Source organism: Gadus morhua, chromosome 20 (assembly GCF_902167405.1).
Source record: "Gadus morhua chromosome 20, gadMor3.0, whole genome shotgun sequence".
NCBI classification, from domain to species: domain Eukaryota; kingdom Metazoa; phylum Chordata; class Actinopteri; order Gadiformes; family Gadidae; genus Gadus; species Gadus morhua.
This window is the reverse complement of record NC_044067.1, coordinates 12,101,713-12,116,939: the sequence shown is the minus strand read 5'-3', so window position 1 is coordinate 12,116,939 and position 15,227 is coordinate 12,101,713. Positions and strand designations below refer to the sequence as shown.

The 15,227-nt window shown below is 41.6% G+C and overlaps 2 protein-coding genes across 2 annotated transcripts; one reads left to right on the top strand and one right to left on the bottom strand.

The window, feature by feature from the left end:
- The first annotated feature begins 2,808 nt into the window (after window positions 1-2,808).
- tas2r201.1 (taste receptor, type 2, member 201, tandem duplicate 1) lies at window positions 2,809-4,437 on the top strand. The gene has a single exon (XM_030344076.1). The coding sequence runs from the start codon at window positions 3,130-3,132 to the stop codon at window positions 4,111-4,113; it is 984 nt and encodes a 327-aa protein (XP_030199936.1). The 5' UTR covers window positions 2,809-3,129; the 3' UTR covers window positions 4,114-4,437.
- Window positions 4,438-9,598: 5,161 nt separating this feature from the next.
- LOC115533521 (taste receptor type 2 member 1-like) lies at window positions 9,599-10,648 on the bottom strand. The gene has a single exon (XM_030344064.1). It carries the CDS (start codon window positions 10,646-10,648, stop codon window positions 9,599-9,601), a length of 1,050 nt encoding a protein of 349 aa, XP_030199924.1.
- Window positions 10,649-15,227: the final 4,579 nt, after the last annotated feature.

The following is a 15,227-nucleotide window of genomic DNA, read 5'->3' as shown; positions in this document are numbered from 1 at the left end:
CCCTCCTATTTCTTGTTTGCAAAGTTTGAGACACTTCAAATTTATTGGGGTAACATCTTCAGGTCACTGGATGTGACTCCAGCAATTTCAGACTTCATAACGGGACATTTGGCAGGGGGGGTTGTATTCTGACAGCCAATCATGCAGAATTCTACTCACTCATTCAAAATGCTCCCAGTGTTGATGCCTACCATGTCAATATAATGAACAGTACATATTATGAATATGTGTATGGATGTACATATGTATATGTATACATGAAGTAATTGGATTTAACAACTACTGACTTTGAGGAATATTCTAGAATAGACTTGCTTTCAGAAATACTATATAATATCAACAGATATCAAAGATGAACACACCTTACATTAATGAGCCCTACAACTGTTCCCTACAGTATAATCATCACCCATGAGTCAATGTCTGAAGACATGCCAGGCCAATAAAATCTGGCAGAGATGGCATCTCTGGTCTTTCGCTGCCCACAGTGCGCTCCAATGCTGCTGCTGTGGAACTCCGCGAAAATTGCATTCGCCTCCTCTTTTCCACGGACAATTTCGGTTTGACAGGCAGTAGATGTCGCCTTGCGACACACATAATTGTGTGTCGTCCTTATCAATATATAATGTAGGATAACTTGTTTGCCTAGGGCTATTTCTTATAATACTGTTTAGTAGGCCTAGGTAGGCTACTATTTTCTAATGATGTTATTTATTGTAATGTTTCTTGTAATTGTAATGTGCTTGTAAGGTGTGTTTTTCTTTTTACAGGCATTTTGTAATCCCGTTGTGATCCATGGACATTGCTATATTTTAGTTTTCTACTATATTCTTTGATTGCACAGTTCATATTATATAATGACGGAATTATTCTTAGATCCATAAGGCTAGGTCGTTTTTTAGTGTGTTAATGGATTCTTCTGACCTCACTCGTTTGTATTATGTTTGTTTAAATAATAGGATTTTATTCGTGTAATTACTGTCATAGTAAAGACTGGCAAGTGGTCACTGATATATCATTGATCCACTTATTGTGTTGTTTTGAATGTATACATCCCGCAATGCTGTTTTGCTGTTTTGAAGAATATTTGAGGAAGGAACGCCAACGTTTCTTCCCCCTATTCTCAACCATATCCGAGATAACCGCCATTGCGATTCTTTACTTTTTGTGGGACAAACAGAAATGTCGGAGTCCAACGCCATCGTTTATGGGTTCATTATATCATTCGGAGTCGCATACAGCTTTTAACATCACCGTGATGTTATTTTTTTGTAGTTAATATTTTGTAGTTTAATCTGGATCACATTGAGTGAACGCTGATAGGTTGTCACACGACTAAGAATCAAGCGAAATCCGCGGGAAAGTAAAACAATGTCAAGGTAAGTTTTTACTTGTTTTTTTTATTATTAATCTAGTTGTTTAAGTTGCTATAGGCATTTGTATTGCACAGGACGGGAGATACAGCAATATATTGTAGCCTAATATTGATGAGATGTGCAAGTCTTCTACTTTGTAAACGTTTGCAGGCAAAAGAAGCACGTTTCATTGTTAAAGACTATTGTGTGTTTTCTTCTTTACTCTTCCTCTTCCTCATTGACTTTACCTCTGCGGTATACATTGCTCTCTTCTGCCCTTCTCTCCTCTAGTCCCCTCCTCTAGCTTGTTTCCTGGTCCTCATCTTAACTGTGCTTTGTATCTCTCAACACAATTGTCGATTCCCCAAACCGATCCTAGGAAGGAGGACGTCCTGACCTGCGCATGCCGACCACATTGCCGACCACACATTCTCCCTGTCGGCCTACGTTACCAGCGATGAGCTCTACAACGACGTCCAAACGTCTGTCACTAACTGCATTTCCTCATCGGCCCACTGAGGGGTGTTGCTGCACAACCAACTCCCGTATCACGGTATCAATCACATATTTAATACTTTAATTTGGAAAGTCATCCTGAATGATCATGGAATGTAATTTTACCCCAAAAGATGGTGATTAATTTGAATCAAAATACCTTGCTCAATCAACCAGTCTACCACTACTCTAAGGTGGTGAAATAAATGGCCTGTCTTTGGCCAGCAAATACCTCTTCATTAATTATTAGATATTTAATCATTTATAATTAATTCGTACATAACCATCTTGTTTTCATGTTTTCAACTGAAACCTGGTTGGACAAAAACCCACTTTCGTAGTTCCTGTTGATTCAGCCCCTCCAGATATGAATGCAATGAATGAGGTTATATTAAGTAAGAAGGAGGTTACATTGATTTACTAATGCTAACCCTAAGCAGGCTGATATTCGAAGTTGAAAGTTGCATCCTTGAATATCTTGGACTATGAACCATTCAAAAGATACTTTTTTGATGACTTTACAGAACTGCTGTCTATTATGGTATTGCGTTAACTGGGAGCTATTTTCTGTGATACATATTTGGATAGCCCTAGTCTCAGAAAATCTGACTTTAGATATATATACAAAGTCTGAAGACAGACGACATTGGGGGTTTCTAGGATTCAAGGACATTTTGGGCCAGACTGATGTAGTGGGATCTGTGGTGATTCCTTTGGAGTAAATATTTGAAGTGTATTCACAACGCAACTCAGAATAAGCTTTGTTATAATAAAGGGAAGAAATAGTGTATAATAATTGAAGTCTCTGCAGAGAGGTGACACAACACGACGAGCATACAAAGGTTGAAGTGCTGTAGTGTGCCCCGAACAGTGGGCACACTAAACGCACACACACACACACACACACACACACACACACACACACACACACACACACACACACACACACACACACACACACACACACACACACACACACACACACACATTTGGCTATTGGGTTTGGCATGTTCTAATTTCTTTTCCTATCACTACTTATGCCGATTTGCAGGTCTGTTTCTTGAAAACGTTCTGAAAGGCACATCATATTCTTTCCTATACCCACAATGTAAACTGCGCCCTGGGTCATTCTTTTCAATGTGTATGAACAGGCAGGTTATGCAGTATTAATATTCCTTCCTATGCAGACAGACATGTTTTTTTTACATCACCAAAGTTAACGTCAGATTTTGGTCCATTAAATAAGGTTGAGTACAGGTGAGACACCACACAAGCCAAAATGACAATCACCGGGAAAGAGCTTAACAGCACAGATAAGCACGACATGGAAATTACAAGGGCAATCTTGTATATGAGTGATTTTGCTGTCTTTTTAATCAACGGACCTTTACTGGTTCTCAACCTCATGGCAAACATCTTCTTTGTGTTTTGTTTGATGACTCGCAAAACGCAACAGGTGAAGCAACCTTTAACGATACTGCTGGGATCAATGGTTTCCTTTACAATACTTTATGTCTTCTCTGTTACTTTGTTGACTTGTGTGTTAGTGTGGGTCAAATCCAATGTAGTTATTGATATAGCTTATACAATTGTGATTTTCCTGTCGCGTGGGAACATGACCACTTATGTTTGGCTGATGTTTTACTACTATATCATGATCGTCCCGTCCCAGCGAGCCCTCTTCCTTTGGGTGAAGAAGAACATCAAATCTATCATCTACATCGTGCTGATTTTGGACAGGTTATTTTTTCTGGGTGTTGCCTCGTTCCAAGTTACTTTGATTGTTGATCATTTCAGATTCCCCAATGGTACAGAGGTTTTTTATAATGAGATTGATATTGTGTGGTTTTCAATTGTCAGTACATACAAATTTATCTTTATATGTGTTATGATGATCTCCTGCTTCGCCACGGCACACTACCTGAACAAACACATGAAAAGCCTTTCAGCGAGCGACGGATCCCTCTCCAGTCCAAGGCTTCACAGTCAGATCAGAGTCACCGTCGCAGGCATCCTTCAAGGGGTGCTCTGCTTCCTCTGTGGCATTTGGAATCTAGTGTATGTGATGATCTATTATTTATCACCATACTTCTACTTTGGTTCGAACATCACCTTCACGGTCGTCAACCTGTACATTTCCGGCACCACTGTCAACCTTGGGGTTGGCCAGACTCTCTTCAGGGAAAGGGCAATTCATGTCTGGAAGGCTGTCAACAAAAGACTTTGCACTGGGAAGTCATCGAAGGATATAAGACCTCCTTGAAATCTGGTGACAATGACATTGCTTTCTATCAAAGAAAGCTCTGGTGTTGACGCTACCATACCACTATGATTATAGAATAGTTGATACGAGCAAAAAATAAGTAGTGCATGTTTGGTTTTTATTGTTTACGGCAGATTGAAAACATTGAAGAGTAGACTGGCGATGATTGAAGTCCATTGGGCTACTGAAATGAAAATACATTAGATAGAGATTATGTGTTGTGTTTTGTTTTTAACTGAAACTGAACTGAAAAGAAGAGACAGGTCAGGCTACCAGTACAGGATTTAATTCAGTTGTAAATTAATGTCCTTTTGATTCATTTTGTTTTCATTGCATTAAACTAAACTATTTCCCTTTTAAATTAATTTGCATTGTTGTATTTATTTTGCGCATTCAATAGTTGCTCCTTGAACTTTAGGCGTGATTTATGTTTTGCTTTCATGCATTTCCTTCGCCATCACTGGAAACTCTAGATAATTGTTGTTAAAACAACAATTATTTTATGTATTTTGCCAAACTTACAAACCTAACTTTGCACAAACTTAACACCATAGTAGTAATGACTTTCAAACTGAATGTGCAAACACACACACATGCAGTGATGCATGCGCGAACACATAGACACACGTACAAAAATATTATTGAGTCCCCCCCTCAAATGTAGCGCTTCATAGAAAAAAAACCACAATCAATTCATTTAAAGGTGCTGTAGGTAGGATTCCAGAGTTGTCAGAGAGAGAGAGCAGAATAGAGTGGAAGACAGCGATATTCTCACATTTTGAAACAACCTAGATAAGTCCCCTCACCCTCTGCTCCCTTCTTCCCTATGTCTCTCCCACTTCAAGAAGGGTTGCATTTCACCCGCCTGTGACTGACCAGGATGATGAATTCCCCAAACCAATCAGGAAAGAGATGCACTTATTGATCAGAAATAAGATATGACAGAGGCAGATGCAGTCAACTCAAAGTGGATATTCTCGCAGTGTAATTCACTCACTAACAGTTGACAGAGGGCTTAGCAATTTCTAACAAATTACACTCAAATGAAAGATCTTAAAATCTGAAACCTATAGGGCACCTGTACCTGTAATTGAATCGTTAGCTTACTACCAGCGTCTCTAACAGCTCTGGCAATGATACATTGTTGTGAATTGTGTATACGAACATACCTCAAGGAATAGCTTTGACAGTGCTTGTTTGGTAGGGAACCTACATTGTAGCTAATTGGTTTTATGTTGTAACTGTGAAATTAAATAAAAAACACAATAAAGAAATGCAGGTAATTTACTTTGTTATAAAATGCGTTGGTCACTTTATATTTGATTCAGTATCCATAATGTTAAGTTAGATCTTGACCTGGGCATCTTACTTTGCTTTCTATTTTGCATTGTTATGTAACATTTAGCACAGATGAGGTGCTCACAGAACTTTTAAAACAAAAACATTTCCCTACTGGACGTATTTATGCAAAATGTTCAGAACAAATCCACTGGAACAAATGGGAGGAAGGAAACCCAGACTCAAAACTTGAAATGCTACATTACACCCATTCATAGCAGGATTACATAAATTCAAATACACTTTCCTCAGGTGTTAGGTAGTTGTGCGTTGATAAATGATAATATTTAGAGAATAATATATAGGGTTAGGGTCACATTATCTTTAGGTGTGCGCTCTCCTCCAAACTGTGTACATGCCAATTCAATCAGCGAAGCAATTGAATGAAGTGCGGAGAAAGACAACCATGGTGGATCAAACTAATGAGTTTTTCTACCACTAAAGTGGCCGGGTGTTTCAGAGATGATTCTTAAATGCACACCCCGTTCACAGGGCTGCCTGGCTCAATACACTCCAGCATTTAACCCCTGCAAGTGGAACCCTTCCTTCATCAGCGAAGATTTCAGCTGGAGGTACTATTTCTAAGAGAAACAGAGCAAACTATCCCTATTTACTCTCTGATGGCGTTCTGTGGTTGAAACCTATCACGATGGCTGACGGTCGCCTGGATTTGCATCTGATTTCAATCTGCCTGTATTGACTAACTGCTCCAAGGTTTGTTTGTGTTTAACATAGGGCTCTCTTTATGCGGGCCTGGATGATTTAATTAGGTTAAATGTCTGGAGAGTATATGTGTTTATGTGTCTTAATCATCAGTATGAAGAAATGCAAAGTCAAACCAACTCCCTAATTGAAAGTGCATCGAGAAAGTTTTGATGTATCAGAAATTGAATCAACAAATATATTCAGGAGATGCACCAAATGTCTTCTGTGCCATTAATAAATGATAAGATCGAAAATAATCTGGTGGCTGTGATATTGAATTCCCCAAGTAGCATTGGATTGTCTGAGTCTCACACACTGAGAATTTACAGAAAAGACATGTGTATGCTTGTGTGCAGGAACTTCTTAATAAATATATTTGGCAATGCTGGGTTGATGAATATAAAGATGGTTTATAGAGCATTTAGGTATTCTGAATACTGCCATTTTAGTGAGATATGCATACTTAAATAAAGATATTTTCATCTAGTCTGTTTTTTTCTCTTTTCCCACACACTGTGGCATCCCGGTCCCAAATCCTCGGGCCAGGCGGCCCGAGGGAGTGGTGGTAGATGGTGTATACAGCCGACATCCCCCAGCCGGAGCCAGAGAGCGTCCAGTGCGTCACACTAATCGGCGTAATGGGGAACACCTACGGCGGTGGACGAGGAAGACGAGATACCGGGGTGAAAGGAGACGTCGTCCGGTATTGTCAGACATGCCCTAAATGCTAGCGTACGGCCTCGAGACCCTCGGTCCGAAACCTTCTGATCCCAATCCCCATTATTGAGGTACCGTTCGACCGGATAGCACTTGAAATTGTCTGCCTCTCTCGAAAAACCACCCGGGGTTATAGATAGACTACGCCACCATGTACCCTGAAACCCTGCCCCTCTGCGCCGCCACCACATAGCTAAGGAGCTTATCCTGCTATTCAGTTGGGTAGGGATAGCCAGAGAAGTCCTAACAGACCAGGGTTCCTGTTTCTAGTCCCGGGTGATGAAAGAATTACTTAGCCTCCTCCAGGTGAAACAGCTCCGAACCTCGGTGTACCAACCCCAGACCGACGGATTCGTGGAACGCTTCATAAGACCCTCAAGCAAATGCTAAGGCAAGTCATGGACACAGACGGGAAGATTGGGATCAGCTCCTGCCCCACGTACTATTCGCCGTCCGCGAAGTACCCCAAGCCTCCAGGGGCTTCTCACCCTTCGAGTTGCTGTATGGGAGAAGACCATGGCGACTCCTCAACCTCTCCAAGGAGGCGTGGGGGAGCCGATCATCCCCCCCCATCGCTCCATGGTTGACCACGTGGAGCAGGTGAGGGACCGCATGGCGCAAGTTTGGCCCATCGTCCGGGACCACCTCCGACAGGCCCAGCAGGCCAAGGCCCGGGTCTACTACAGGGGTGCCCAGCTGCGCATATATACCAACGGCGGAGTGCAAATTCTTGGCCAAGTGGCAGGGGCCTTACGTGGTCGTCGACAGGGAGGGGTAGGTGAACTACCGGGTATGGCATCCCGGGAGACGCACACCTAACCAACTCTACCATATTAACCTGCTAAAGCAGTGGCGGTCGGATACCTCCCCACTGGTACCGGCTCCCCTGGGTCTGGCCGCCCGACTCCTTATTGTAACATGCAAAAGCCATGCAGTCAGATCAGGGTCACCATCACAGGCATCCTTCAAGGGGTAATCTGCTTCCTCTATGTCACGTGTCATATATTGACTTGACTGTGTTCTCATTTACCACGAAACGTCTTGCTTCATTCTAAAATCGACTATCTGGTCATCAGTCTGTACATCTCAATCACCACTGACAACCTTGGGGTCGGCCAGATATAAGAAAGTATGTTCAAATACTAAACACAATATTCTTCTAATGGTGCGTTCACCCCTATCAAGAAGGGGCATCACGAATCCATACAAAGTCAATGCAAAGACTTTTTCGCGAGAAAAACCTGCGGCACGCATTAATGAATGGAGCGGCACGAACACCCTGGTTCAGGTGAATTTTGCCTGATGCTTGGTCGTGACAGCCAATAAGCGTCACTCCCTGAAGTCCAGAGTCAACCGCCGCACAGAGCGGTAAGTTATGGTGCAATGCAGCATTTCTAGTTATGAGTCTGGGTATCCATCCTCCCATTTGTTCCAGTGGATTTGTTCTGAACATTTTGCATAAATACGTCCAGTAGGTAAATGTTTTTATTTTAAAAGATCTGTGAGCACCTCACCTGTGCCAAATGTTATATAACACTGCAAAATAGAAGGCAAAGTTTGATGCCCAGTTCAAGATCAAACTTAACAATATGGATACCAAATTAAATATAAAATGACCAACACATTTTAAAACAATATAAATAACCTGCGCATCTTCATTTAATTTCACAGTTTCAACATGAAACCAATTAGCTACAATTTAGGTTCCCTATCAAACGAGCGCTGAGAAATAACATACACAAAATTCACAGCAATGTATCATTGCCAGAGCTGTTAGAGACGCTGGTAGTCAGCTAACGATTCAATTACAGGTACAGGTGCCCTATAGGTTTCAGATTTTAAATTTTTTAATTTGAGTTTAATTTGTTAAACACTGCTAAGCCCTCTGTCAACTGTTAGTGAGTGAAATACACTGCGAGAATATCCACTTTGAGTTGACTGCACCTTCCTCTATCCTATCTGATTTCTGATCAATAAGTGCATCTCTTTCCTGATTGGTTTGGGGAATTCATCATCCTGGTCAGTCACAGGTGGGTGAAATGCAACCCTTCTTGAAGTGGGAGAGACATAGGGAAGGAGGAAGCAGAGGGTGAGGGGACTTATCTAGGTTGTTTCAAAATGTGATAATATCGCTGTCTTCCACTCTATTCTGCTCTCTCTCTCTTACAACTCTGGAATCCTACCTACAGCACCTTTAAATAAATGGATGATGTGATTAATCTATGAAGCGCTTAATTTGAGGGGGGGACTCAATAATATTTTTGTACGTGTGTCTTTGTGTGTGCGCATGCATCAGTGTATGTGTGTGTGTTTGCACATTCAGTTTGAAAGGAATTACTACTTTGGTGTTAAGTTTGTGCAAAGATAGGTTTGTATGTTTGGTAAAATATATCAAATAATTGTTGTTTTAATTGTCTGCTATCTAGAGTTTCCAGTGATGGCGTAGGAAATGCATGAAAGCAAAACATAGATCACGCATAAAGTTCAAGGAGCAAATATCGAATGGGCAAAATAAATACAACAATGCAAATAAATTTCAGTTTAGTTTCAGTTATAAACAAAACACAACACATAATCTCTCTATCTTATCTTCTATATTTTCATATCAGTAGCCTAATGGACTTCAATCATTGCAAGTCTACTCTTCAATGTCTTCAATCATCTGTAAACAATAAAAACCAAACATGCACTACATTTTTTTTTTCTCGCATCAAACATTCTATAATCACAGCGACATCGCAGTGTCAACACCAGAGCTTTCTATGATAGAAAGCGATGTCATTGTCACCAGATTTCCAGGTGGTCTTTGATCATTCGATGACTTCCCAGTACAAAGTATTTTTTTGACAGCCTCCCAGACATGCACTGCCCTTTCCCTGAAGAGAGTCTGGCCAACCCCAAGGTTGACAGTGGTCCCTGAAATGTACAGGTTGAGGACTGTGATGTGGATGTACGCATCAAAGTAGAAGTATGGCGATAAGAAATAGGAGATCACATACAGTGGATTCCACATGGTACAGAGGAAGCAGAGTCCACCTTGAGCGATGCCTGTGACGGTGACTCTGATCTGACTGTGAAGCCGTGAGTTGGAGAGGGATCCGACGCTGGCTGAAAGGCTTTTCATGTGTTTGTTCAGGTAGTGTGTTGTGGCGAAGCAGGAGATCATCATAACAAACAGGCAGAGAAACATGTATATATTGACAATGGAAAAAAAAGCTATATCAATCTCATCATAAACACTCTCTGTACCATTGTAGAATCTGGAATAATCCATAATATAAATAATTTGGAAGCAGGCTTCGCCCAGAAAAATCACGCCGTCCAAAAGCATCATAAGGTAGATAATGGATTGTATTTTCTTCTTCACCCAGAGCAAGAGGACTTGCTGGGACGGGACGATCATGATATAGTAGTAAAACATCAGCCAAACATAAGTGGTCATGTTCCCACGTGTCAGGAAGGTTACAATTGCATAAATTATGTTAACAACTACAAATGATTCTACCCATTCCAAAATACAAGTCATCAAAGTAAAAAATAATAAATAAAGTATTGTAAAGGAAACCATGGATCCCAGCAGTATTGTTAAAGGTTGCTTCACCTGTTGTGTTTTGCTAGTCATCAAACAAAACACAAAAAAGATGTTTGCCAGAAGGTTGAGAACGGCTAAAGGTCTGTTGATTAAAAAGAAGGAAAAATCACTCATAGACAAGATTGTCCTCTTATCCGAGTCCTTTTCATCTGTGCTATTAAGTTCCCTCCCAGCCATAGTCATTTTGGCTTGTGTTGCTTCTCTCCTGTACCCACTCAACCTTATTTCATGAACCAAAACTATTGGATTTGGGTGACGTTAACATTGGTGAGGTAAAAAAAAACCAAGTCTGTCTACCCAGGGAGGAATTTAAATGCTGCATAGACTTCCTGGCCATGCACGCGAGGGATGATATTTACCTAAAAACGGTAGAATGAACCAGGGTGCATTTAATATCGTAGGCAAAGAAAACAACATGCTATGGCTGTGAGGTTGTTTTAAGAGAGGGGAGCCGCACATTTGCAAAAAGGGAGTTTGTAGGGTGAGAAATTATAGAATGGGAAAACCATTAGCTTAATGTCTTTGTGTGTATACAGTGTGTGTGTGTGTGTGTGTGTGTGTGTGTGTGTGTGTGTGTGTGTGTGTGTGTGTGTGTGTGTGTGTGTCTTTGTGTGTGTGTGTGTGTGTGTGTGTGTGTGTGTGTGTGTGTGTGTGTGTGTGTGTGTGTGTGTGTGTGTGTGTGTGTGTGAACGAAGAAAAAACAGACTAGAGGAAAATATCTTTATTTAAATATGCATATCTAAAGTGGAAGTATTCAGAATCCCTAAACACAATATAACAGAAAATTAGGTTCCGTAACAAACGATTGTCGTCGTAGCTATTCCTTGAGTTATTAATACAGAATTTACAGCAATGCATCATTGCCAGAGCTGTTAGAAACAGTGGTGGTAAGCTAGCAAATCAATTACAGGCAATTACTGCCCTATAGGTTTACAATTTATGAACAATGATTTCAGTGTCATTTGTTAGAAATTGCTAAGCCCTCTTTCAACTGTTAGTGAGTGAATTACACTGCGAGAATATCCACTTTGAATTGACTGCACCTTCCTCTGTTATATCTTATTTCTGATCAATAAGTGCATCTCTATCCTGATTTGATTGGGGAATTCATCTTCCTGGTCAGTCGCAGGTGGGTGAAATGCAACCCTTCTAACCCCCTATCCCAGCTGGCCTATCAGGCTGAACTGGGAAACTCAACCACAAACTCCCCATCAATCCCCCCCATCGTCGTGCTCGATCGCTACCCCCCCCCCCCCCCCCTTTTTATTCCTCATCCCTGAGGAAGAGCATAGCCTTGGAAGTGACCCGGAAGTCGCCGTTCACTCTAGGACCTCCTTAATCCACCATACAACAGAGGAGTTCCCGTTGTTGCAGCCGTGTTCCTCGACACAACAGCTTCAAGCGGCGTCACCTCCTCCCCTTGAGGCACATTCTGTTGCTGCCTCTGTGGGGCCCTCCTGTGGGGAGATGATCCTCTTAGGTCCATACACCCAGGCGAGGTCTCACCACCAGAGGGAGGTCGGTTGACAGTTCCGCCCCTCTCTTCATCCAAAACATGCAGCCTCAAATCGGATGACACAATCACGAAATCGATCATCGATCTTCAAGCCCAGGGTACTCTGGTACCAGGTACACTTATGAGCATCCTTATGTTCAAACATGGTGTTCGTTATGGACAATCCATGACTAGCACAGAAGTCCAATAACAAACGACCGCTCGGGTTTAGATCGGGGAGGCTGTACCTCTCCACCACGCCTCTCCAGGTGTCTCCATCATTGCCCACATGGGGGTAGTCTCCCAGCAGAACTACGGAGTCCCCTAATGGCAACTCCAGAGAAGAATAGAGTCCAACCCATATCCAGGAGTATGGTACCAGAGCTGAGACTCTGCATAGAGGTTAGCCTCACCAGATCTAATTGGTAGCGCTCCACCTCCCTCACAAGCTCCGGTTCCTTTCTGCAAAGTGAGGTGACGTTCCACGTCCCCTGAGCCAGCTTCTGCTGCCTGGGTCCAGTCCGTTGTGTCCCCTGACCTTCACTGCCACCCATGTGTGGCTCCGTGGCCAACCCGGCCCCCAGGCGCACGCCGATTAGCCCTCCATCTGGGCCTGATCCAGACGGGGGCCTGGCTCCAGACGGGGGCCCCAGGCTTCCTCCGGGCAGGGTCTCTCCTCCTCTTTTTTGAATATTCATTGGGGTCTTGGTGAACTGTTCTTAGTTTGGCCCTTCACCTGAGACCACTCTGCCATGGGAGACCCTACCAGGAGCACAAAGCTCCAGACAACACAGCCCTCAGGTTCACAGGGACACTCAAACCTCTCCACCACAATAAGGTGACGGTTCCAGAACATATCAATGCAAATAGAAAACAAAGTAGTTTGCCCAGATAAAGTTACAATGTAACATTATGGATACCGAATCAAATATAAGTTAAACTACACCTTTTATAGCACAATCAAATACCTGCATGCCGTTTGCGGACTCACGGAGCTCTATATCTATATAACATAATATATTATTTTTATAAACCAAAAAATTAAAAAGACTTATGCAGAGAAAGGTGAAACAGATATTCTCGCAGCGCATGACACTCACTAATAGCTTTTTTATAATGTTTTCGTCCCTCAGTGTGGTGCCGCCTGTTTCGTTGCTTTGATTAGTTGTAGGCTGATTAGTTGTAGGCATTCGATTGTGTCCCAGAGGCATTTTGGTCTGCGCCCATTGACGCCACATGGAACCCTATCCTTTTTGAGGATACCACACTATGACACAAACACGCACGCCAGCTAGTGAGGACATCCTACATCTTCAGCCTATTCATTTATTTATGGTGAGTAGTGTTATTCATATAAATACACCGCAACAAAACTAAGTTTGTGTCGTTTTTGCATCCAAATTGAATGAACATAATCTAAAAAAAATTCTGATGCCCCTCATATAAAGCTTGCCTTACTCTCTTATGGCCTAACTATCAATGGTTGAAACCTGTCATGACGGCTGGCGGAAGCCTAGATTTGCATCTGATGTCAATCTCTTCCTGTTTTGACTGACTGCTCTAAGGCTTGTTCCTGTCATAGAAATTTCATAGGACTGTATCCGGTGCCGCATAGATAACTTTTACTCTAGAGTTAGTTTACTCTGGGGAGTAGGGGTGTATGTGTTGGTGTAAACAAATCAGAAGTATGAAGTATGCAAAGTCAAATCAATTCCATTTTTATAAAAAGTGACCAGAGCAAGTATTGATTAATCAGAAATTAAAGCAACCAATTATGAGTTTTCTGTGATACATTTCTGTGAAAGAGAATATTTTATAATGGCTAACCCTAACACTTTTTGTCTGTGCTAGAACTAGCTGCATTTGGTCATGCTTGGCTTTGGAATGTACCGGTAAATATGTTTTTTTTTACTATTTTACGTAACATATATCCATTTTTAATAAAGATATTTTCCTCTAGTCGTTTTTTTTGCTTTTTAGTCTTTAACTCTATCTCACACACAGATTTGGCTAATTGGTCTCAAATCTTCTAATTTCTTTCCCTATTTGCTGATTTGCAGGTCCGTGCCCTGAAACCATTCTGAAAGCCACAGCATATTATTTCCTGTGCCTACAAACTATGTAATCTGCACCCTGGGTAATTCTAACCTTTTTAGGTAAATACTTACCCTTGTGTATATGGACTGGCAGCTATTTCAATATTTATATTCCTTCCTGTGCAGACATACATGAGTTTTTTTTACGACACCAAAGTTAACGTCACATTTTGGTCCATTAAATAAGGTTGAGTACAGGTGAGACACCGCACAAGCCAAAATGACAATCACCGGGAAAGAGCTTAATAGCACAGATAAGCAGGACTTGGATATGAGAGGGGAATGGTTGCATATGAGCCATTTTGCCATCTCAACGGAGCTTTACTCATACTCAACCTCTTGGCACACATCTTCTTTGTTTTTTGTTTGATGACTCGCAAAACACAACAGGTGAAGCAATAATAATACTGCTGGGATCCATGGTTTCCTTTACAATACTTTATTTAATATCTTTAATTTTGGCGTCTTGTGTGTTTGAGTTTGTCGAATCCAATTTTGTTGAAATAGCTTTCATAATTGTGATTTTCCTGATGCGTGGGAACATGACCACTTATGTTTGGCTGATGTTTTACTACTATATCATGATCGTCCTGTCCCAGCGAGCATCAAATCCATCATCTACGTCGTGTTGCTTTTTGACAGGTTGATTATTCTGGTTGATACCTCGGTCAGACTGAATTATATTATGGATTAGATTTAATGGTACAGAGTTTTTTTATATTGAAATTAAAATTGCGTTTATTTCCATTATCAATATATACATGTTTCTCTGCCTGTTCGTGATGATGATCTCCTGCTTCGCCAAGGCACACTACCTGAACAAACACATGAAAAACCTTTCAGTGAGCGACGGATCCCTCTCCAGTCCACGGCTTCACAGTCAGATCAGAGTCACCGTCACAGGCATCCTTCAAGAGTTGCTCTGCTTCCTCTGTGCAATGTGGATAATAGTGGATGTGATGTCCGTATATTTATCATCATACTTCTTCTTTGATCATTACATCACCTTCACGGTCATCAACCTGTACATTTTGGGATCCACTGTCAACCTTGGGGTTGGCCAGACTCTCTTTAGGAAAAGGGCAGTGCATATCTGGAAGGCGGTCAAGAAAATACTTTGCACTGGGAAGTCATCAAAGGATTTAAGACCTCCTGGAAATCAGTTTATAAT